The 23,874-nt window shown below is 44.2% G+C and overlaps 1 protein-coding gene across 1 annotated transcript in view; it reads left to right on the top strand.

The window, feature by feature from the left end:
• Window positions 1-1,824: 1,824 nt before the first annotated feature.
• The window catches only part of BAIAP2L1 (BAR/IMD domain containing adaptor protein 2 like 1), an 84,925-nt gene continuing 62,875 nt past the window's right edge, over window positions 1,825-23,874 (top strand). The window contains exons 1-2 of the mRNA XM_029058268.2: window positions 1,825-1,922; window positions 22,280-22,355. Coding sequence (XP_028914101.1) covers window positions 1,872-1,922; window positions 22,280-22,355 — 127 coding nt within the window. The 5' untranslated portion in view covers window positions 1,825-1,871. The remainder of the gene's footprint in view (window positions 1,923-22,279; window positions 22,356-23,874) is intronic.

The raw sequence follows: 23,874 nt of genomic DNA on the forward strand, positions 1-23,874 counted from the left end.
TATTTACACGATCCCTGCCCACATGAGGTTTACACTGTACCGGATTCTTCCTCCCTCCAAGCCCCAACATGTCTTAGTGGCAAGAGCACGGACTTGGGAGTAGGAGGTCATGGGTTCTAATCCCCACTTGTCAGCTGGGTGATTTTGGGCAAGTCACTTGACTTCTCTGGGCCTCAGTTCTCTCCTCTGTCGAATGGGGATGAAGATTGTGAGCCCCACGAGGGACCACTTGATTAACTTCTCTGGGCCTGAGTTCTCTCATCTGTTGAATGGGGATGAAGACTGTGAACTCCACAAGGGACCACCTGATGACCTATCTCCCCCAGAGCTTAGAACAGGGCTTAGCAAATAGTAAACACCTAGAGAAGCAGCATGGCTCAGTGGAAAGAGCACAGGCTTGGGAATCAGAGGTCATGAGTTCTAATCCCAGCTCCGCCACTGGTCAGCTGTGTGACTTTGGGCAAGTCACTTAACTTCTCTGGGCCTCAGGTACCTCATCTGTCAAATGGGAATGAAGACTGTGAACCCCACGTGGGACAACCTGATCACCTTGTACATATCCCAGCACTTAGAACAGTGCTTGGCACATAGTAAGCATTTAACAAATACCAACATGATTATTACCCCAGCGCTTAGAACAGTGCTCAGCCCATAGTAAGGGCTTAACAAACACCAACATTATTATTATTGTTAGAACAATGCTTGGCACATAGTAAGTGCTTCACAAATACCAACATGATTATTATTATTAGAGCAGTGCTTGGCACATAGTAAGCACTTCACAAATGCCAACATGATTATTATTATTAGAGCAGTGCTTGGCACATAGTAAGTGCTTAGCAAATACTCACATTATTATTACAGCAGTGCTCAGCACATAGTAAGCACTTAACAAACACCCACATGATTATTATTAGAGCAGCGCTCGGCACCTAGTAAGCGCTTAACAAGTACTCACCCGATTGTTATTAGAACAGCGCTCGGCACATAGTGAGCGCTTAACAAGTACCCACATGATTATTATTATTAGAGCAGTGTTGGCACATAGTAAGCACTTAAGAATCAGGATGGCATTTGTTAAGCACTCACTAGAGAAGCAGCATGGCTTAGTGGAAAGAGCAGGGGCTTGGGAGTCAGAGGTCATGGGTTTGAATCCCAACTCTGCCACTCGTCAGCTGTGTGACTGTGGCCAAGTCACTTAACTTCTCTGTGCCTCAGTGACCTCATCTAGAGAAGCAGTGTGGCTCAGTGGAAAGAGCCTGGGCTTTGGAGTCAGAGCTCATGAGTTCGAATCCCAGCTCTGCCACCTGTCAGCTGTGTGACTGTGGGCAAGTCACTTAACTTCTCTGTGCCTCAGTTACCTCATCTGTAAAATGAGGATGAAGACTGTGAGCCCCACGTGGGACAACCTGATTCCCCTGTGTCTACCCCAGCGCTTAGAACAGTGCTCTGCACATAGTAAACGCTTAACAAATACCAACATTATTATTATCATCTGTAAAACGGGGGCTAACTGTGAGTCTCTCGGGGGACAACCTGATCACCCCGTATCTACCCCAGCGCTTAGAAGAGGGCTCTGCACGTAGTAAGCGCTTAACAAATACCAACGTTATTGTTATTATTATGTGCCAAGCACTGCGCTAAGCTTAACTGATGGTAAGATGATTGGTATTGTTGTTATTATGACTCCGAGGGGTCTCGAGGGTGCCCAGCCACCCACTCCTCTGGGGCAGGCCCTGTCCTGCCCTGCGGTGGTCGGGCCGGGCCGGGCACCGCCCCCTCCCCTGGAGGCTCCACCCCGCCCCTTCCCCGCCCCGCACCGTCCCGCACCTCCACCGACCAGCCCAGGAGGAGACTGCTGCGGGGCAACGATGTCGCGGGATCCCGAGGAGGTGAACAAACTCACCGAAAACACCTACCGCGTAAGGACTGGCCGGGCACCGGCCACCGGGACCCTCGGAGCCCCCGAGTTTGGGGGAGGGCGTCGAGGGGACCCCACCCCGGGGGGACCCTCATTTATTCAGTCCTGTTTATTGGGCGTTTACGGTGTGCACAGCCCTGGGCTGAGCGCTTAGGAGAGAGGGGTGGAGGCAACAGAGGATTTGGCCGCGGCCACCAGCCGGCCCTGCGGAGCGGGGCAAGGAGAGAGAGGCCGGGGAGGCCGCACCACGGGGGGACACAGGGCAGCGCTTGGAGGGAGGCTGGTGGAGCACGGGGGAGGACCCCGGGAGAGCACTGGGGAGGACCATGGGAGAGTATGGGGAGGACTCTTGGGAGAGCAAGTTGGGGGAGGATTGGGGAGGACCCCCCGGGAGAGCACGGGGAGGACCCCGGTGGAGCACTGGGGAGGATCACGGGACAGTATGGGGGAGCACGCCGGGAGAGCACTGGGGAGGATCCCCGGAGAGAATGGGGGAGCACCCCGGTGGAAGACCCCCCCCGGGAGAGCACTGGGGAGGATCCCGGGAGAGTATTGGGGAGCACTCCCGGGAGAGCACTGGGGAGGACCCCCAGGGAGAACGACGGAGCATCCCCGGGAGAGCACTGGGGAGGATCCCTGGGAGAGCATGGGGAAGCACGGGGGAGGACTCCGACGGAGCACCCCGGGGGAGCACTGGAGAACACTCCGGAAGAGCATGGGGAGCACCCCGGGACACCATGGGGAAGCACTAAGGAGGACCCCGGGAGAGCACGAGGGAGGATCCCGGCGGAGCATCTCGGGGAGTTCTGGGGAGGATCCCCGGGAGAGCACGGGGGAGGACCCTCAGGAGAGCATCCCGGGGGAGCACTGGGGAGGACCCCGGGGGAGCATGGGGAGCACCTCGGGAGACCACTGGGGAGGATCCCGAAGGTCGCGGAAAATTGGAGGTGGGGTGGGGGAGGAGAGAGGGTCGGGCGTCCCCTGGGCAGCTGGGCTTTCTCAGGTTTTCCCGGGACGTCATTTGGTGCAGTCACCTTTTGTCTTCCCGGTGGGGAAACATTTCCTCCTCCTCCTCCCTCGAGGCCCGAGCCTCGCCCCCCTCCACCAGGCCGGGACGGCGGGATTAGATGGACTGGCTGGGAGCCAGGGAATTTCTGGGTTCCCCAAAGCCCCCCGACAAGGGTGTCTGGGGGAGAGGGGTCTTGGCACCATGCCGGGGTCCCTGCCTCAATTTTTCCTCCCAGCCCCGGCTCCAGGACCTTCTCCTTCCCTTAGGTTAGACAGTCAGTGAGCAGACATGGACCGCAGTTGGGGTAAATATCAAGATTTATTGTCCCGAAAGGCAAATATTGACCAGAGTTAGGCTGGCCGTTTCCAGTAAGGAGTTCCTTCCACGTCAATATTTATAACGCAACTCTTTGATTTTAGGACCCGAAGATCAAAAATCGTAACAGAGTGGGAGAGGGGTTTTTTTTGGAAGGAAGAGTTCAGCGGTTTTTTTTAATAAACCACGTCCAAGGTTTTCACTGAGGAAGGTTGTGTACTGTAACTTCCTTAGTTTTCAAAACTGACTTCTAAGCCCATAATAACCATCAGTCTTAAATAGGAAACAGCTCCCAAGAATGTTAAAAAGAAAACTCCCATTAATTAGGAAATGTCAGGTGAGAGCAATAACCCGTCAACAATTCACTTACCTAAAAGACTATATTAAAACCCACTCAGTTGAAGTTTGCTTAAGGTGGTAGTTGGTCTGCTTCACAAGTCTCGTCAAAGCGCTTTTATTTTTCTACCTTTCTCTTCCAGATTTGGGTAGGATTTGTCTGTTTTGGAGATTGGGTAGTCCTTCCCGAAGTTTCTTTTCCCCAGGTGCTGACCATTTGTCTCTCTCAATGGATTCACTTACATATATGTAAATTGAATGTATGAGATTCCCAGAAACACAAACAGGGTTTGGATTAGTGACTTGCTCAGAAATTAGATACTCCATAAATTTAAGTATTTGTAAACCAATTCTAGATGAAATCAGATATACATTTATAGAATACAAAACAACTTTTGTTTTCTTTCAGGTTCCCCCTTAATTTTTTAATATCCACTGACTGGCATTTAACCTTTTACAAATACTAGTGTTAAAGCCTGGTTCAGTGACTCTGCAGACCCTTTAATCTTCAGAAATTGTTTGCATACGATCTTGTGTGTTTTAATTAACTCCAGAAATAGGGGGAGTTTAAAGTTTTATCAGTAGGGCAACCTTAAATAATGTAGTAAACTGTAAAGAGTTTCATAATGCCCCCCAGTGAATTCCGAAAGAAAAATATATTTCCTTCACCCGTATGTAAAATGTTTCAGTAAATATTAAGTTTTGTTTATTTCGTTTTTGACCCTCTCTTTTCTATTAATTCTGTGGTGTATTAAGCATATTTGTTTTGAAATACAAGCCTTTTAGGAAGCAGAGCTCGTATGAAAAGAACATTAGCTGAAAGTAGGGCCACATTTAAAGTCACTGACTGACAAAATCCCCTTACTTCATACTGTATTTAATTTCTTATTGCACTTTTAGACCCAACAGGAAATCATGTTTATTAGGCACTTACTGTGTGCGGAGCACTATCTTGAGCTTGGAAGAGTGCAATATAACAGAAGTAGACACATTCCCTGCCCCCAGTGAGCTTACAGTCTAGAGGGGGAGATCATTAATATAAGGCCTGGAATATTCCTATTTTAGATCAAATATTTTCCATAGGATAGGATTGTAGCACTTGTAATGATGTAGATGCAGGTTTGTTAGGGAGTGAACATTATGGATCTTCCCAGTTTAGAAGTAGGAAAAAGTTCTCAGTTTTGTGGCTCGGATGGCAAATTTATTTGATATGTCAAGGAGAATCTGTATTTGGGTATGGTTTGCATGAAGTATCCCTTCTTTCTAGAAAGTTCTTCTGATGGCTTTATCACTCTTGACAGTTCAGTGAGTTTTAAGCAGTTGTAAAAAGGAAAAAAAATACTGCAAATTTCTGGGAGAAATTGGCTCCACCTGTTTTCAAAATAGAAGAATCACTGCACTTCACAAATGTCATGTCCCCACAGTTTTTACAATCTTAAAGGCAAATTATGATTGAACTGAGAATCGAGATGAGGGAGAAACTGTATGCCTTTTCTTACCATTCCTGTTTTTTACTTTTAGTGGTGACCTAGTGTAAGAAGGTATGCTTTTAAGTGAATTATGATGCTTCAAGTGCTGACTGAAAGTATTGGCATGTGACTCAGCTGAAAAATTAGGACAGAAGAAAAATGGGAAAGATTTTAGTCTTTACAGAAATGAGAACTTAAACTTGAATATGATGTTTTGGAGCACAATTCGAATCCTCATACAAGTAGACCTACCAATCCCTGATTTCATTTTTATATATTGACAACCTGAGAATCTTAGTAATTTTCTGAGCATCATTTGTTTTAATTATTATGAATACTTTATTCTTAACTAGTATTCCCAAACTACTTTTGTAAGGGAACATTTAAGATACAGTGCAATGGTGTCTTGCTGTAAAATATAAAGTTAAGGTTGAGAGACTGGATTTGTTTTGGTAATTGTGTATACCTGCCAGTACTGTGTGTGTTGGTCATAGACTGGAGGCTTGGAACTCTGCTATCAGATCCTGAAATGGGTTCAGCTGACCGGTTACTTAGAGCTGGAGTCTGATTATTACAATTCAGTTTGGGTTTTTTTAATTTTGGTTTTAATTAAGTTTATTCTTACATTCTGGCACTCTGCTATATATTTGTAATACAAAGCACCACCCATCCAGGTGCACTTTCAAAAGCTGGCTCCAGGAGGAATGTATGGTGGGCAGAAAGGAAGGTGTTCATTTCTTTAAATTGGAAAATACTCAAATTTCTTCTAGGATCTTAAGGTTTAGAAAATAGGATTAAAATGTTCTTGCTTAACCGCTTTACCTGCAAAGTGATTTTCTGCTTCCCATGTGTCAGGTGGCCTTTAATATTAACTGACATGTAATTTTCTAATATGTACACTCGCACAGATGCTTTAAGGGGGACTGTTTGCACATGTTGACTCAGAAATTTGTGTTCAGTGGTTCTAAAGCAAAGGGGAATGAATACAGTATACCCAACAAAATGTTCCTTATTTAAAATGGATAAACAAGCCAGTTCAAGTGTTTTTGATCAGTTTAAGTTGATGGTGTGTCCTCAGTGTACCCTCATAGGCTCTATGTTTTTGTGTGTTTTTTGATGAGTACACGATGCAGTGGCACATGTAGAGTGACAAACTTGAGGGAGGGGGAAACCCTTAATTAAAAGTAGCCGCAACGTTCCTCAAAGCTGCAGAGGTGTTGAGGAAGTATTGTAATTTGTGGGTGTAACATCACCCAGCTTCCTTATTTCTCGGTGGTGTGCCACACCTACAGACACACTATGAGACATTGGTAAAAGTCCAGGATTGCCATTTTCCCCATATAGGGCCAGAGCAGTTTCTCAGTTGTCCCCCCACCAGTTCTGTTTCTTGAGAGTCTCAAGTATTCACTGAACCTGTGACGGACCATTGGTTGTGCACTTTCAAGCACTCTACAGTTAGAGTTGCTGCACTTAACTGGAGAGGGGTGGGAGACTAAAGGTGAACCCTCCAAAATAGTTCTGGCTTTTTAACCATCGAATATACAGATAGATGCTACAATGTATCCCGATATTTAGTGTTGTTGTAGTAACAATATAGGGAAAAATGATCAGGGACATACATACATGGAATTTCACCATCAGCACCATCATCTTCAAAACAAAGGACATCTCTCCTATATCTCTTTATATATATATATATAAAATAATAATAATTATGGTATTTGTTAAGCACTTTGTGCTGAGCACTGTCCTAAGTGCTGGGTAGATACATGGTAATGAGGTTGTCCCATGAGGGGCTCACAGTCTTATTCCCCATTTTACAGATGAGGTAACTGAAGCACAGAGAAGTTAAGCAGCTTGCTCAAGGGTCATACAGCATTTAAGTGGCAGAGCTGGGATTAGAACCCGGGTCCTCTGATTTCCAAGCCTGTTGGCTCTCCACTGAACCACATGTGTGGGACTATAAATTCTTCTGTGTCAGGGGGAGTGAATAACCCAACAGATTTTGCTTTTGTGATTGAGGTTTTCTTCATGATTTGTGTGGATCGTCAGTGAGGATGTTGATTGGTTTACTGATATGATTGCTTGATTACAGATGGTTTTTGTCACAAGCCATCTATAGTTTGTTCCCTGCAGCTCTGTCTCTGAAGCGAGTTCATCTGTGCAGAAAGTTTGGTGAGAGACCCTGATGGAAGTATCCTTCCTTCTTTCAGCTGCTGGTGTCGGTGAAACTCAAATCTCTGTGGTGGCAAAGACTCCTACTTCACTCCACTGCAGAACATATGAGATCTTTTACTTGCTAACATGCAACCTAAGGAAAGGAAAAACATGCCCCATTTTTCTATTATTACTCTTTAATTTGGGATCTGTTGTGTCTGAAATCAAGGAAAGCTTCTAGTACTCTAACATCCAAGTGCCAGCTATTTGAATTCTCTATTTACTTATTTTTCCAGGTCTTTTTTTTTTTTAAGATGGCTACTTCCAAAAAGTGTGCTTGAGTAAGGATCATTGAGATCATTTGGAATTCAGAAAAAGATAAGGCTTGTAGGACTCGGAACCATTCTTGTGCCACTTAGCCACTTGATAAATGTGTGAACAGAGGGAATTGGAGGACTAATAAATAGTCCTTTCCTTAAAGTAGGGGATCTAAATGCAGATATGCTCACCAGTTTTTCTCCAGGCCTGCCAAAATATAATTTACAATGGTGTTCCCTTTCTCTAGTGTCCTTTGCCACCCTGTTTCTGCCAGGAAGAGGGTTTTTGGTGTTTTTTTTTTAAACTTTCTCTTTCCTTTTGCACACTCCCCACTTGTTTTTGCTCACAGTTCTTTTTTTTTAAATCTTGCCTGCCTTTGAAATTAAATAATTCTTATTCTGGTATTTGCTGAGCACTTGCTGTGTGCCAAGCACTGTATTATGTGCTGGGATAGATACAAGATAATCATGTTGGACGCAGTCCCTGCATTATGTGGCATACCCAGCCTTTAGTAGGAGGGAGTAGGATTTAATCAATCCATCCATCAGTGGTATTTATTGAGCACTTACTATGTGTAGAACACTGTACTAAATGCTTGGGAGAGTACAATGCAATGGAATTAGCAGACCCGTTCCCTACATATAATGAGCTTACAAACTAGATGGGGAGACAGACATTAATATGAGTAAATAATTTATAATATGTAATTTAAAGATACATAAGTGCTGTGAATATCAAATATCCAAAGGTCACAGATCCAAGTGTATAGATGACCCAGAAGGGAGAGTGAGTCCAGGAAAAGGGGCCTTAATAGGGGAAGGCCTCTTGGAGGAGTTGCGACCTTTAATAATGTGTTGGAGGTGGAGAAAGTGGTGATCTGGCGTATATGAAGGGTAAGGGAGTTCCAGGCAAGGGGGAGGACATGGGAAAGGGGTGAGACAGATGAGATTGGGGCCCAGTGAGTAAAATGGCGCTAAAGGAGTGTAGTGTGCGGGCTGGGCTGTAGGATGAGATCAGGGAGGTGAGGTAGGATGGGTTGAACTGATTAAAAAAGAAACTGTTAATTCATACCACTGAGACCATGGAGAAGCAGTATGCCTAATGGAAAGAAACAGGACAGGTAATCGAGACCTAGGTTCTAATCCTGCCTCCTGCTGTGTAACCTTAGGCAAGTCTCTTTTCTGTGTCCCAGTTACCTTATTGATAAAATGAGGATTCAGTATTCAATGCCCTTTCTCCCTCCCCATTAGACTGTGAATCCCATGTGGGACAGGGACTGTTTCTGATCAGTTTATATGGTATGTATCCCTGCACTTAACACAGTGCCTGGTACATAGTAAGTACCTAACTATAGTAATAATTATAGTATATATATAGTAATTATTATTATCATCATCAAACCTGCTGGGTAAAAATTGGTTCCCTTAAGAAGCTTAGTTCTAGCAGTTGAACAGAGAAACAGGGAAGGTGATGCAGCTATATATTGTACTCTCCCAAGCGCTTAGTACAGTGCTCTGCACACAGTAAGTGCTCTGTAAATATGATTGAATAAATTAAGAAAACAGGTGTGCCCCTTGAGAGCCCTTGACCCTAGGGAGGAAAGGAAAGGGGAAGAAGCAGTTTCCCAGCCATTTTTCTTCTCACTTGGTCACTTCTCTCCTAGCACTAGATAGATGGTTAGGGAAGGAAAGCTGGTTTAATCAGACAGCTAACCAGGAAGGAGAGATTCCTCAAGGAACTCAGAGCCTAGAACCAAAGAGAGGCATCCCATCGTTTTCCAGCCCTTTGTCCCCACTACTGCAGTGTGGCCTAGAGCATCAGCCTGGGAGTAAGAAGGACCTGGGTTGTAATTCCAGCTCCACCACTTGTCTGTTGCGTGACCTTGGGCAAGTCACTTAACTTCTCTGGGCTTCAGGTACCACAAAATGATACCTCAGGAATCTGCAAAATGGGAATTGAGGCTATGAGCCCCACATGAGAGACATGGACTGTGTCCAACCGGATATGCTTTTATTCACCCCAGTGCCTAGTACAGTGTGTGGCACAAAGTAAGTGCTTAACAAATCCCATAATCATTATTGTTATTATTCCTATGCCTGCCTTGTGCTGCAGCAGGTAGGAAAACGAGCTAAAAACATGAGAACTGGGCCCAGAGGAGAGAGGTACAGCTCCAGCCTAGAAATCCAGAGGTCTCTTCAGCCACTCAGAGCTTTTTAAGGGAGTTTGGGAACTGGTTTTCCCCATTACATTTATTAATGGACTTTTTTTTTAAAAGAAAAAAGGTGGTGCATTTCCATTTCTCTTTTGAAAACTTGTTCTCCCTTGGATTTTGATTTTTTAAATTTTGGCAGGTACCCAATGAAGTATGCAGTTAATCAAACCTCAAGTTGAATTGTAAAATGCAGTCTTTGACCTGCATTTAGAATCCTTTTTTAGATTTTAGCTCTGAAACCTGCCCAATATGAAGTTTTTGAAAATATTGCAGAATCCAGCCATGCTTGTAATGTCTCTTAGTTTGACTCAGTGTACATTTTCAAAATGTAAGTCTCTTATTAGAAATGACCACCTCATTATATACGTAGCAAGAATAATGAATCGATATGGGAGGTAAAAGGAGCAGCCAGCTGAATATAAGACCTGAAGCCACAGGGAAAATAAATTTTGTTTGGTTAGGTGTTCCTGCCTGCCAAGCCATTGTTTTGGAAAGGTGTGTCATGAAATGAAAAACAAGTAATAAGTTTAAAGGAAAGAACTCCTGCAAGGGCCTCAATTGTTTCAAAGCCTAAAACTACCAAACAGGTGATAGGAGTTGAAGACTTTTTAAATAGAACAAAGGATATGATTTCGTATGGTAAACTTTTTTCACATCCCTGTTTTCACTCAATAGAATAATTTGTGGAATAACCCTAGTGTATTTCCTTCAGACTTCGACTGATAGGTTATTTTTGCCTCCTTAAAATTAATTGCAAAAATAAGCAGTTATGATTCTGGAATGTCAGGGGCCTGAGGGGATTGGTGCTGTGGGGAGTGAAGACATTAGTGTTTTGGGAGCGAGCACAGTCATTTCCCTGCTTTGTGGAATCAAATGGAGGTCAGAAGTGAAACCAAAATGGCAGCAATGGTTCTACTGGCAGGCTGAGGCTTACTGGTCTGCCCCTGAAACTCAAGGATGCTCTCTGATGACAAACCTCAGGACACTCTTGTCATCAGAGGAGCTTGTCATGGACCATGTCTAAGTCTCACCAGCATCCTTTCTCCCAGTACATACAGTCATGCTCTGCACACCATAAGCATCATCTTTAGCATTTTAATCATTATTTTATGAAGAAATATTATAGCAAGATTTGTCTGGGTACACCTCCAATTCATTTTATAATTTTCACAGCAAAATTAAGCTAATCAGACACATTGAAGTGGGAAGGCTTTCAGGATCTGTGCCATCTTCCTCAGTTATTTGGTGAGAACATATCAATATCTCCAAAAACCTAAACAAGAAAAGACAGCTAAGTTTTACATGTTTTTCTGCCAATGGAAGGAACGATCATCATCATCATCGATAGTATTTATTATGGGCTTATTGTGTGGAGAGCACTGTACTAAGCTCTTGGGATAGTGAGGTACAACAGAGTTGGCAGACACATTCCCTGCCCACAAAAAGCTTACAGTCTGGTGGGGATGTGGGGCCTTGTTGGCACATAACTCCCTATATGTAACAGTGGGAAAGGGGGCTATAGTCATCCAAGCTCCATACCCTGCGGGACAGGTGGTAGATGTGATTGGGCTCACACATTTGGCTGTAGTTGTCAGACTCCTTCCTGTACTGTGCCCTGTTTCTTCCTTTTTTTAATGGAATTTGTTAAGCTCTTACTATGTGCCTGGCATTGTAGATAAATACATGATAATTAGGTTGGGGGCAGTCCATGTCCCACATGGGGCTCCCAATTTGAATCCCCATTTCAGAGATGAGGTACCTGAGGCATAGAGAAGTTAAGGGCCTTGCCCAAGGTCACAGCAAAAAGTGGTAGAGCTGGGATTAAAACCCAGGACCTTCTGATTTCCTGGCCTATGCTCTATCTATTAGGCAACACTGCTTTCTTTCTCCTCTTTCCCTCCTTTTTCCTCTGTTGGTTCAGGTTTCTGATCACCTTTAATCAGAACCTTTAATCACCTTTAATAAGTTTCTGTATTTATCTGAAAAGATCTCCCTCTACTACATCTTATGGATTCACCCCTTCCTATCCATCTAATCACCTGCCACCTTGGTCCAAGAAATGGTCCTATCACAACTGTGATATGAAGGCATCAGTCTTCTCACTTGTCTCCCTACCTCCAACCTATGGTATACATTGTTGCATGGATCATCTTCTTGAAGTGATCACACAGCTCACCTCTCTTCTCAGAATCTTCCAGTGACTTTTCACGTCGCTCCACTGCAAACAAAAACTCACAGTTGGCATCAAGGCTTTCCACCAACTCACCCCTTTCTTACCTATCAGCTCTCTTTGCCCATTTTTCCCCAACTTCCTCCCTTTGCCCCACCCAAACTAAGCTTGTTAACTGTTCCTTGCTCTTGAATCTCCCATCTCCAACTCTTCACTCACCCAGCTCTCCTGGTTTAGAAGGTCCCTCCCCACTTAAATCTGACAGACCACAACTATCTCCACATTGAGAGTCCTCCTAAAATCCCTGCTTCTTCAGAATCCCAAAGTGTACACACCCACCAATGATCTCTAGCATTTATGAACTTTACACTCACCCTCAGCTCTTTTGTATATATGTTTATTCAATGGTAATGGTAAACTCTGGTGTTTATTTTGATAACTCTATATGCAAATATTTTCAAATCTGATTTCCACATTAAAAAATAGAGTAGGAGCTTTCTGGCTAAGGAAAGAGTCACTTCTTATCGTTCTTCCCAACGTTTAGTACAGGGCCTCCCCTTGGGCTCTCCATTATCCTTACAACTAATCTGGCCCCCTCCTAATCCTGCCTAAACTGACCCTGTTTTCTGATCGCCTTGATCAAGACTGTTTCTTTAGTTCCCTGGCAAGATCATGCTAGGGAACGTATCAGTCAATCAGTAGTATTTTTCAAGCGCTGACTATGTGCAGAGCACCGTACTAAGTGTTTGGGAGATCATAATACAACAGAATTAGCAGACACGTACCCTGCCCGCAAAGGGCTTACAGTCTGGAGGAGAGTTACACATTTCAAGCAGTGAGATTTAGAATTATCTACTACATTCAGTGAAGTTCATGAGGCATAAGACTGTCCACTGGTCTTAGAAGTAATAGTTCTGGGAGAAATCCAATCCAAACTGCCTTAATGGTCCCAGGCTGCTCCAGGGATGTTGTGCTATAGTAAATTCCCATCCTTCCCTGCAGTATCCTTAGAGGAGATCTCCTCCCTGCTCGCAAGTGCCACCCTCTCCACCTGTGCCTCGGACCCCATTCCCTCTCACCTTCTTAAAACCATCGCCCCTGCCCTCCTCCCTTCCTTAACTTCTATTTTTAACCACTCAATCTCCAAGGGCTCCTTCCCCTCTGCCTTCAAACATGCCCATGTCTCCCCCATCCTAAAAAAACCCACTCTTGACCCCACTTCCCCCTCCAGTTATCGTCCTATCTCCCTACTGCCCTTCCTTTCCAAAATCCTAGAACGAGTCGTCTACAATCGATGCCTAGAATTCCTTAACTCCCATTCTCTCCTAGACCCCCTCCAATCTGGCTTCCGTCCCCTCCACTCTACCGAGACTGCTCTCTCTAAGGTCACCCATGACCTCCTTCTTGCCAAATCCAATGGCTCCTACTCCATTCTAATCCTCCTCGACCTCTCTGCTGCCTTTGACACTGTCGACCATCCCCTCCTCCTCCATACCTTATGTCACCTTGGCTTCACAGACTCTGTCCTCTCCTGGTTCTCCTCTTACCTCTCTGGCCGATCATTCTCGGTCTCCTTCGCTGGAGCCTCCTCCCCCTCCCATCCTTTAACTGTTGGAGTTCCTCAAGGGTCAGTTCTTGGCCCTCTTCTGTTCTCCATTTACACTCACTCCCTCGGTGAACTCATCCGCTCTCACGGCTTTGACTACCATCTCTACGCAGATGACACGCAGATCTACATCTCCGCCCCTGTCCTCTCCCCCTCCCTTCAGGTTCGCATCTCCTCCTGCCTCCGGGACGTCTCCACCTGGATGTCGGCCCGCCACCTAAAACTCAACATGAGCGAGACTGAGCTCCTCATCTTCCCTCCCAAACCCGGTCCTCTCCCAGACTTCTCTATCACCGTGGATGGCACGACCATCCTTCCCGTCCCGCAGGCCCGCAATCTCGGTGTCATCCTTGACTCGTCCCTCTCGTTCACCCCACACATCCTATCCGTTACCAAGACCTGCCGGTTTCACCTCTACAATATCGCCAAGATCCGCCCTTTCCTCTCCACCCAAACGGCTACCTTACTATTACGGGCTCTCGTTATATCCCGGCTAGACTACTGTGTCAGCCTTCTCTCTGACCTCCCTTCCTCCTCTCTCGCCCCGCTCCGGTCTATTCTTCACTCCGCTGCCCGGCTCATCTTCCTGCAGAAACGATCTGGGCATGTCACTCCCCTTCTTAAACAACTCCAGTGGTTGCCCGTCGACCTCCGCTCCAAACAAAAACTCCTCACTCTAGGCTTCAAGGCTCTCCATCACCTTGCCCCTTCCTACCTCTCCTCCCTTCTCTCTTTCTACCGCCCACCCCGCACGCTCCACTCCTCCGCCGCCCACCTCCTCACCGTCCCTCGGTCTCGCCTATCCCGCCGTCGACCCCTGGGTCACGTCCTCCCGCGGTCCTGGAACGCCCTCCCTCCTCACCTCCGCCAAACTGATTCTCTTTCCCTCTTCAAAACCCTACTTAAAACTCACCTCCTCCAAGAGGCGTTCCCAGACTGAGCTCCTCTTCTCCCTCTACTCCCTCTGCCATCCCCCCTTTACCTCTCCGCAGCTAAAGCCTCATTTTCCCCTTTTCCCTCTGCTCCTCCACCTCTCCCTTCCCATCCCCACAGCACTGTACTCGTCCGCTCAACCGTATATATTTTCGTTACCCTATTTATTTTGTTAATGAATTGTACATCGCCTTGATTCTATTTAGTTGCCATTGTTTTTACGAGATGTTCTACCCCTTGACGCTGTTTATTGCCATTGTTCTTGTCTGTCCGTCTCCCCCGATTAGACTGTAAGCCCGTCAAACGACAGGGACTGTCTCTTTTTGTTGCCGACTTGTTCATCCCAAGCGCTTAGTACAGTGCTCTGCACATAGTAAGCACTCAATAAATACTATTGAATGAATGAATGAAATTAGGCTCAATCAAAGGGTCCAGTCGGTTCTGCGTAGGCTGAGGGAAAGGGAGACTTCAGACTGATTTTAAGGAAACTTCTGACTCAACAAATGTCAGGCTATTCTCAGGGAGCTGCCTTGGCCTAAGTGCTGGGGTAGATACAGGTTAATCAACCTCTGTGGTCTGCTGTGTTATAGCTCGCCCTTTTCTCACTTCCTAAGAAAATCTAATCACCCTGCTCATGACTCTCCCATCTCTGACCTACTATTCGTATCTTTCCCCCTGCTTGGAACTCCCTCTCCACTTTAACCCACCAGCCACTTTCCTCTTCCCCTTGAAAGCTCTCCAAAAAGTTAACTCCACCAAGAGGCATTTCCTGATTAATCTCCCACCTTCTAGATCATGCCACACCCTATTAGCCATTTTAAGATGCATGTACATCTCTTAAAGGTTCTCAATTTGTTAGCCTCTTTATCCTTTGTAACTACATATCTCTTTTGCTATGCTATGATTAGTGCTTATCTTATCCAATAGATTGTAAACACCTAGAAGCCAGGGACTGGATCTTTTATTTCTATTGTATGTTTCAAAGTGCCTGGTACAAGGATCTGCATACAGTAGGTGATCAGTAAATAACTTTAATGGTATTTTATGTGGGGCGGAAAAAAGAATGATAAAAGAATAACAAAAGAATGATATAGAAAAGCATCTGTGGATGGAAAAAACATTTAGGAAAAGCATTGATGCCATTTAAAGTGTATCAGTAGATAGAGCAACAGAGAGCAGAGGGTTATTAATGTAATTAATGAAAGTGTTGGCAGCTGTCCTATTATCACACACTTGATATATCTAATTGGTTCAGGGCTATATTATTTGTAGACCTTTCAAATAAGTGAATAGGAACGAAGATTAGTAAACATAACTGGCCTGTGAATGCCATAAGAGTATAAAATATAATATTCCTAAAAGTGATAAAATATAGTATTAAAATCTTTGATATATTTATCATAGGGATGTAAATAGCTACCTCAAAAATAATGAAAACTTTTAATTACTCTTGTTTTATGTGTTCATATTTTCAAAAAATGATGTAAATAGTGAAAAATCAGTAGTAGCCACAGTAATATATGGAAGGGAACGTAGAAGATGGAACCATAAATTCTGGTGCATCAGGAAACATCCTTCAGATACCTTTCAACCCTATGAGAGATTGTCAAGTGCATAAAAAAAGATGACCCAGCAATAACCTATCATACTCATCCAAAAAAAAAAAAAAGAGATATTCTCCCATGTCTTTGTCCAGACAGAATGACCTTGTTGAAATTTAAATAGAAAATTCACTCTAGCCTGAAGTCCATTTTTGCTTATCTTCTGATGCTCTGGATGAAAAGATGATTTTTTTTTGTTGTAAATTTTAGTTCTTTAGGATATTTCCAATTTACTGCTAAAATTAAAACACATAATTTGAAATTCTTTGTCATTTTTTGTAATTGCAGTACTAAAATTAAGGGATTTTCACTAGTCAAATAATTGATGCACAAATCTTTTACTCTCCTACTACTCTAACAAGCTTGCCACATGAAATTGAGAGAAAGCAGCTTTTCAGATAAATGAAATTCTGATTTTAATTCACCTTCAAGGTAGATTCCAAACCATACAAAAGCTGAGTGAGCCCCATGTATCCCTGTAGGAGACTGTCTCTGTCAAATGTGTCTTGAGCATGAAAGACAGCCAGGGGTGGAAATGAGGCATACAGTTTTAGAATTGGGACTGGTAAAAGAAGGACTGGGTTACCTGTTCCAGTTTGAGTTATTTTGAAGTGAATTCTTTTTGCATTTTTTTTTTCCCTCATGACTACAGGGGCCCCCTTCTGATGTGGGGGGCACTGGCCTGCAGCGGAAAGCTTTCTGTTCTGCGTCTATTGCCGTGATTCCAATTGTAACTTTAGCGTGAATGCATAGTGAAATTCAAAATGATCGGACACGCCAAGTCAGATATGAGACTGCTGTAATTTCTGAATATTTCCCCACTCAGTCTTACAGTTGGAAAGGAGAAATGAGGCACCTTTAAACTGCCCAGTCAATCTTAGTGAATTCTAACCAAAAATTCAGGCAGCAGTGCTCTGGACCTCAGAGAGAATTGGTAGAAGACACAGAAATGGGATCTGAGTCTCTGAATTTTAATCAAGAACTCTAATTTATTGTCAGCCTCTCTGACATAGTTAAATATAGTTAAATTGCTCTGTATATCTCAGCACAAATGCTTCTGTTTTGTTAAAAAAAAGAAATCCCCATAAAAAATAAAGCAGCCAAAAGCTGGGAGTACTTGATCAAGGATTTCCTCTAGTTAGACAAATTAGATTAAATACAATTTGGCAAGCCAAACCAAATCAGTATTGACTGATATCACCAGTAGAAAATGCCTTCTAGATTGCTCCTTGTTAAATTAATTGGTGTTTCATTTGGATTGGATACGCAGTTTATAGCAACTGTAATGTTTGATTCTAGCTATAAAGCTAATCTGATGATTTAAATGCAAAATGCAAATAAAAGCTACTCTCTAGTTGTGTCCCTATAGGTTCTTGAGACATGGTACCAGGGGAGGAGAAATATTTGAGCATTGGTGTACTCTCTGAAATCCTTCTGATCTGATTGAATAATAGGGAGTTTGTAGGTAGAGGTGGAGTCAAAGCTGGTTTCAGACCCTAGGCCCTGAGGCAGGGAAAAATGTGCCACCCTCTCCTATTCCACGTGACATCATACCTCTGCCCACGTACTCACATGTTCACATATTGCACTCCATGCCCCAGCAGGAACATGACAAGCGGGGACAAGAGTGCATTTGGCTCCACACAAGCCACTATCACTCTACTCATTTCTTCTACTTATTACTTCCAACTAGGTTCTTGGTTTTGAAGTTTTAGGATTGAGGCTCATTTGCCATGCTCTTCGGGAGATTCCACCTCCATGACATCATTACATTATACTATATGTGCTTACAGTGTAGGGGAGTGTAGCACAATGATATAAGCTGCATTTTATGGCCACTGTCAATGTTTTGCTGCCTCACTGCTGCCCCTTCTGTGTCTGTTTTCTCATCTGTAAAATAGGGATTCAGTACCTATGTGAAACAGGGACTGTGTCCAACCTTGTATTTGTCCCAACGTTTAGTACGGTGCTTTGCCCATAGTAAGCATGTAACACCCTGACCAGCTTGGCTCCAAGACTCTGCCTTCTTTTTTTTTTTTTTATCGTATTTAGTTGTAAGTGCCAGGCACTGTACCAAGTGCTGGGAGAGATGCAAACTGATTCTTAGTTTGGCCCAGGTTTATTTTGGATCAAGTTCAGCGGGTTCTTGGCTGGAATAGGGTGGGCCTGGGGTTGAATTAACATAGAGGCTCCGAGCCCCACGCTGCAGGCCCCCAGCTGAAAGAACTGCTGCTTGCTGCTACTCCAGTCTCTGCTGAAGGCCATCTCTAAAACAGCCAAACGCACCTTGCTTCCCCCCCACTAATTACTCTTCCTCCTGCACCAGAACTCACTTTCCTCCTGTAACTCTGGCTTGTTCCTGGGAGCAATAGGCAGGGAACGGAAGCTCTGCTTAGCCCAAAACAGAGCAGGGACAATGTCACCTGGGGGGGTTCTGCAAAGTCCATTAGCCCCAGGGTGACAGCACAGCCCTGGATGGGCCTCTCACATCTTGGAATTGAAGATGGGTTTCTGATCCTTGTAACATTCTTAAGTACCTGATTTGTATGTAGTAATAATAATAATACCGATAGTATTTCATTGTCATAATTATTGAGCTCTTACTGTGTGCAAAGCACTGTACTAAGCACTTGGAAAGTACAGTTCAGCAATAAAGAGAGACAGTTGCTGCCCATACTGGGCTTTCAGTCTTTGTTAAGAGCATCCTATTCATTCATTCATTCAATAGTATTTATTGAGCGCTTAACTATGTGCAGAGCACTGTACTAAGCACTTGGGATGAACAAGTCGGCAACAGATAGAGACAGTCCCTGCCGTTTGACGGGCTTACGGTCTAATCGGGGGAGACGGACAGACGAGAACAATGGCAATAAATAGAGTCAAGGGGAAGAACATCTCGTAAAAACAATGGCAACTAAATAGAATCGAGGAGATGTACAATTCATTAACAAAATAAATAGGGTAACGAAAATATATACAGTTGAGCGGACGAGTACAGTGCTGTGGGGATGGGAAGGGAGAGGTGGAGGAGCAGAGGGAAAAGGGGAAAAAGAGGGTTAAGCTGCGGAGAGGTAAAGGGGGGATGGCAGAGGGAGTAGAGGGAGAAGAGGAGCTCAGTCTGGGAACGCCTCTTGGAGGAGGTGAGTTTTAAGTAGGGTTTTGAAGAGGGAAAGAGAATCAGTTTGGTGGAGGTGAGGAGGGAGGGCGTTCCAGGACCGCGGGAGGACGTGACCCGGGGGTCGATGGCGGGATGGGCGAGACCGAGGGACGGTGAGGAAGTGGGCGGCGGAGGAGCGGAGCGTGCGGGGTGGGTGGTGGAAAGAGAGAAGGGAGGAGAGGTAGGAAGGGGCAAGGTGATGGAGAGCCTTGAAGCCTAGAGTGAGGAGTTTTTGTTTGGAGCAGAGGTTGATAGGCAACCACTGGAGTTGTTTAAGAAGGGGAGTGACATGCCCAGATAGTTTCTGCAGGAAGATGAGCCGGGCGGCGGAGTGAAGAATAGACCGGAGCGGGGCGAGAGAGGAGGAAGGGAGGTCAGAGAGAAGGCTGACACAGTAGTCTAGCCAGGATATAACGAGAGCCCGTAACAGTAAGGTAGCCGTTTGGGTGGAGAGGAAAGGGCGGATCTTGGCGATATTGTAGAGGTGAAATGTGCCAGGCCCTGTACTAAGTGCTGGGGTAGATACAAGCAAATCGAGTTGGACACAGCCCCTGTCCCATGTGGGGCTCACAGTCTCAATCCCCATTTTACAGATGAGGTAACTGAGGCCCAGAGAATGAAGAACCTTGCTGGAGGTCACACAGACAAGTGGCCAAGCTGGGATGATGGAGTCCATGATTTTCTGACTCCTAGGCCTATGCTCAATCCACTATGCAGTGCTGCTTCTCTAAACTCGTTCAATTCAATCGCATTTATTGACTGCTTACTGTGGGCAGAGCATTGTACTAAGCGCTTGGGAGCCGATTTGTACATTCCAAGCGCTTAGTACAGTGCTCTGCACATAGTAAGCGCTCAATAAATACTATTGAATGAATGAATACAATACAACAATAAACCGACACATTCCTGAATACAATACAACAATAAACGGACACATTCCTTTGCACAACTGGGAACTTACAGTTTAGAAGGGGGGAGACAGACAATACAAATAAATTACATGTATGTACATAAGTGCTGTGGGGCTGGGAGGGGGGAAGAACAATGGGAGCAAGTCAGGTTGACCCAGAAAGGAGTGAAAGAAGAAAGCGGAGTTTAGTCTGGGATTCTCCTCCTCTTGGAGGAGATTCATTCATTCAGTCGTATTTATTGAGCGCCTACTGTGTGCAGATCACTGTACTAAGCACTTGGAAAGTATAGTTCGGCAACAGAGACAATCCCTACCCAACAACGGGCTCACAGTCTAGAAGGGGGAGACAGATAAAACAAAACAAGAGATGTACCTTCAATAAGGCTTTGAAGTGGAGAGAGTAATTGTTGGATTTTGTTCTGGGCAGGGAATGTGTCTAACAACTCTGTCATACTCTTCCAAGTACTTAGTTTAGTGTTCTGTACACAGTAAGCCCTTAATAAATACTATTGATAAAGTTGAGTACTTGAACTTTGGAAGTAAATGCTAGTGATCTACCTGGAAACATAATAAAATGTCATGTTGAGTAACTTTTCAGGAAAAAGTCTTTTGCATGCAAATGACTAAAGATTTAATGTGCAGTTGCTGGAGGTGGCCAAAACCAGCCCGTGAGAACTTTTCAAACAAAAGTCATCATCAACGGTATTTAGTGAGAGCTCATGGTGTTTAGGAGGCTCTACAGTACCAGGTCCTCAGGAATTATAGCAGAAGTAAGAGTCATGGTCCCTGCCCTCCAACAGCTCAAGGTCTAAATGAGGAGTCATATAGTTGCTTAATCCACAGTATAGTGTAAAAGAATAAAGTTCATTCCCTTAAAAATGCAAGCAGATACATATAGTCATGTTAATAATAATCAGTAATTATGGTATTTGTTAAGCGCTTGTTTTGTGTCAAGCACTGTTATAAGCACTGGGGTAGAGACCAGTTAAACAGGTAGGACATGGTGCCTGCCCAATATGACGTTCACCAGTCTAAGTACTGAAGTAATTGATGGGAATTTCCCCGTAACAACTTTTATAGAGGAAGTGAGGTGGATTTTCAGCCACCTGACTTGTACTGGTTCCCAGTTGCTTCCCTCAGAACACCACTGTTAAACCAAGAGAACATGGCAACAGCCCTTTTATAAAAAATAACATCAATCATCGCAAAGCACTGTAATAAGATTTCGTGAGTGCAACAGAAATAAAACCCAGCAAATCTGTCCTCAAGGAATGTACACCTAATGGAGGAGACAGACAAAACTGATCTACAACTAGTGGGAGAAGGAGGAAGAATGAGGATAAAAATAGGTGTTAATGAAGTTACAGAATAAACCATTGTATATACTTATGTAACTGCTAAGGATGGATATAAATATTTAAAAACTAAGGGTCACTAAGGGCTAGGGGCTTCAGCAAGTAATTGGGAAAAGCTTTCTGAAGGTGACATTTTGGGAAGGATTTGAAGTTGTGGGGATTGATCTGGGGAATCAGAGAGCTGCAGGTTGGGGGTTACTACCTGAGCAAGCAATCAGGACAGTGGATAGTGTAGGCTGTAAGCTCGTTGTGGGCAGGGAATGTGACTGTTATTGTTATACTCTCCCAAATGCTTAGTATAGTGCTCTGCACACAGTAAGTGCTCAGTAAGTATGATAAACTAGTGAGGTACAGTTAGAAAGTGAGCTGGGGAGTCAGGCGAAGAGCCAATATGAAGCATTGCATGTGACCTTCAGGCTTAAGGAAGGGAACTGGAGGAAAAATGGGGGCAACCTCTCCTTGTGGTTGCCAGAATGAATATGAGGCTCCTTGTAGGCCACCAATGATCTGCAGATCACAGTATGAGGAATATTATGTTACCTGCTCAATTCAAGATGGGGTTTCTTTGACCCATATTCCCTGCACTCTGATGAAAGAGGGTTGAATGGCAGGACTTTGCTCCATTTTCTGGAGATTGCATGGAGCACCTAGAGGATTGGCAAACTGCCGGAGTGGCATATGAAGAAAAATGCTTTTCTAATCAGCTCTCTCTGTTTATAATCTCCATTAAAAAATTCTTACATAATAGTTCAGAAAGTTTTTGTATTTGCTTCATTTGTAACATCTTTTGTATTTATTTTTTATTTTTAGAATGTCATGGAACAGTTCAATCCAGGGCTACGGAATTTAATAAACCTAGGGAAAAATTATGAAAAGGCTGTTAATGGTAAGTCTCCCTATTTTCCAAATCTAGAATTAAATACGAAGCTTTTCATACTGTAATGGTTGTAGTATTTAAGTGCTTACTAGGCACCAAGCACTGAACTAAGCACTGGGACAATCACGTCGAACACAATCCCTCTCCCATGTGGCATTCAAAGTCTAATCTAAGTGGGAGGGAGAATAGATATTGAATACCTATTTTACAGTGAGGGAACTAAGGCACAGAGAAGGTAAGTGACTTGCCCAAGGTCACCCGGCAGGTAAGTGGCAGAGCTGGGATTAGCACCCAGGACCTTTGACTCCCAGGCCTATGCTCTTTCCACTAGGCCACACTTATCCAGGAGTCCCTTGGTAATCCCAGGGGATTGGCTAGAAAACCCCCAACAGTGAGGTGAAATGGGCAGTAGCTTCTGCACCTGATGAAAGCTAGAAAGTTTATTCTACCCTTCATGGTCATCGAGGCTTTCCCAGGGAATAGGAAGATGGGTAGCCAGACATCAAAGACTTATTACAAACAAGTTTGTTTTAGAGCTACCAACCTGTCCTGCGTTAAGAAAATAGTATTTTGAATTTGGAATGGAACATTGTGACAATAATCTATTATTAATGATATACCCAAATGTAACAGCACAAGTCTCATACTATGGCATAGCTGTAGATTTTGAGCTCAAGGAAAGTGTCATGTCTTTTGCTATCTCCTGGTCTGCTGCTACAGCTCTGGAAACCCACACTGTCACCTTGGGACTCATCCATTTGCAGACCTTCTGAAATCTCTTCTCTTCCAGTAGGCTTTTCCGGATGAATTTTTCATCTCCTCATGTCATGATCTTCCCCACAATCATAATCTTAACTTTTGCAGCACCTTAGGTCTTTTGGAAGCACAGTCTCTCTTGCTAGTATTTACACCTTTGCTACTCCTATCTGTAAATTATTTTGTGTCTTTCCCCGTTAGTTGGTAATGGGCAGAGAATGTGTCTGCTAATTCTGTTGTATTGCACTCTCCCAAGCACTTAGTACAGTGCTCAGCACATAGTAATCACTCAATAAGTACCATTGATTGATTGTCTTCTCCCTCTGTGGTAATCAATCTGTGGTATTTACTTAGCTCTTGCTGTGAGCAGAGCACTGTACTCTCCTAAGTATTTAGTATGGTGCTTGGCACACCGTAGACACTCAATAATACAATTGATTGAGAGAGAGGGAGTTCTAGGCTGAAGGAAGAGAGTGTGAGATACAAGAACCATGCACAGCAGTGGGTTATCTTGAGAGGAATGAAGAGTGTGAGTTGGGGAGTAGCTGGAGAAGAGAGTGGATAGGTAGGAATGTTGCTGGAATGCCTTAAAGCCAAAGGTCAAGGAGGTCCTGTTTGATGCAGCGGAGAATGAGTAACTACTGATGGTCTCACAATATAGCCAGTTCTTGGTTGTGTTAGGGGAGTCTGTTCCCCTATTTGTACATTGTGTTTTGCCCAAATTTTAGGAATCTCTGAAATGTTATTTGTCAGCTCTGAATTTTTTCACCTC

Source organism: Ornithorhynchus anatinus, chromosome 2 (genome assembly GCF_004115215.2).
Source record: "Ornithorhynchus anatinus isolate Pmale09 chromosome 2, mOrnAna1.pri.v4, whole genome shotgun sequence".
In the NCBI taxonomy this organism is placed as follows: domain Eukaryota; kingdom Metazoa; phylum Chordata; class Mammalia; order Monotremata; family Ornithorhynchidae; genus Ornithorhynchus; species Ornithorhynchus anatinus.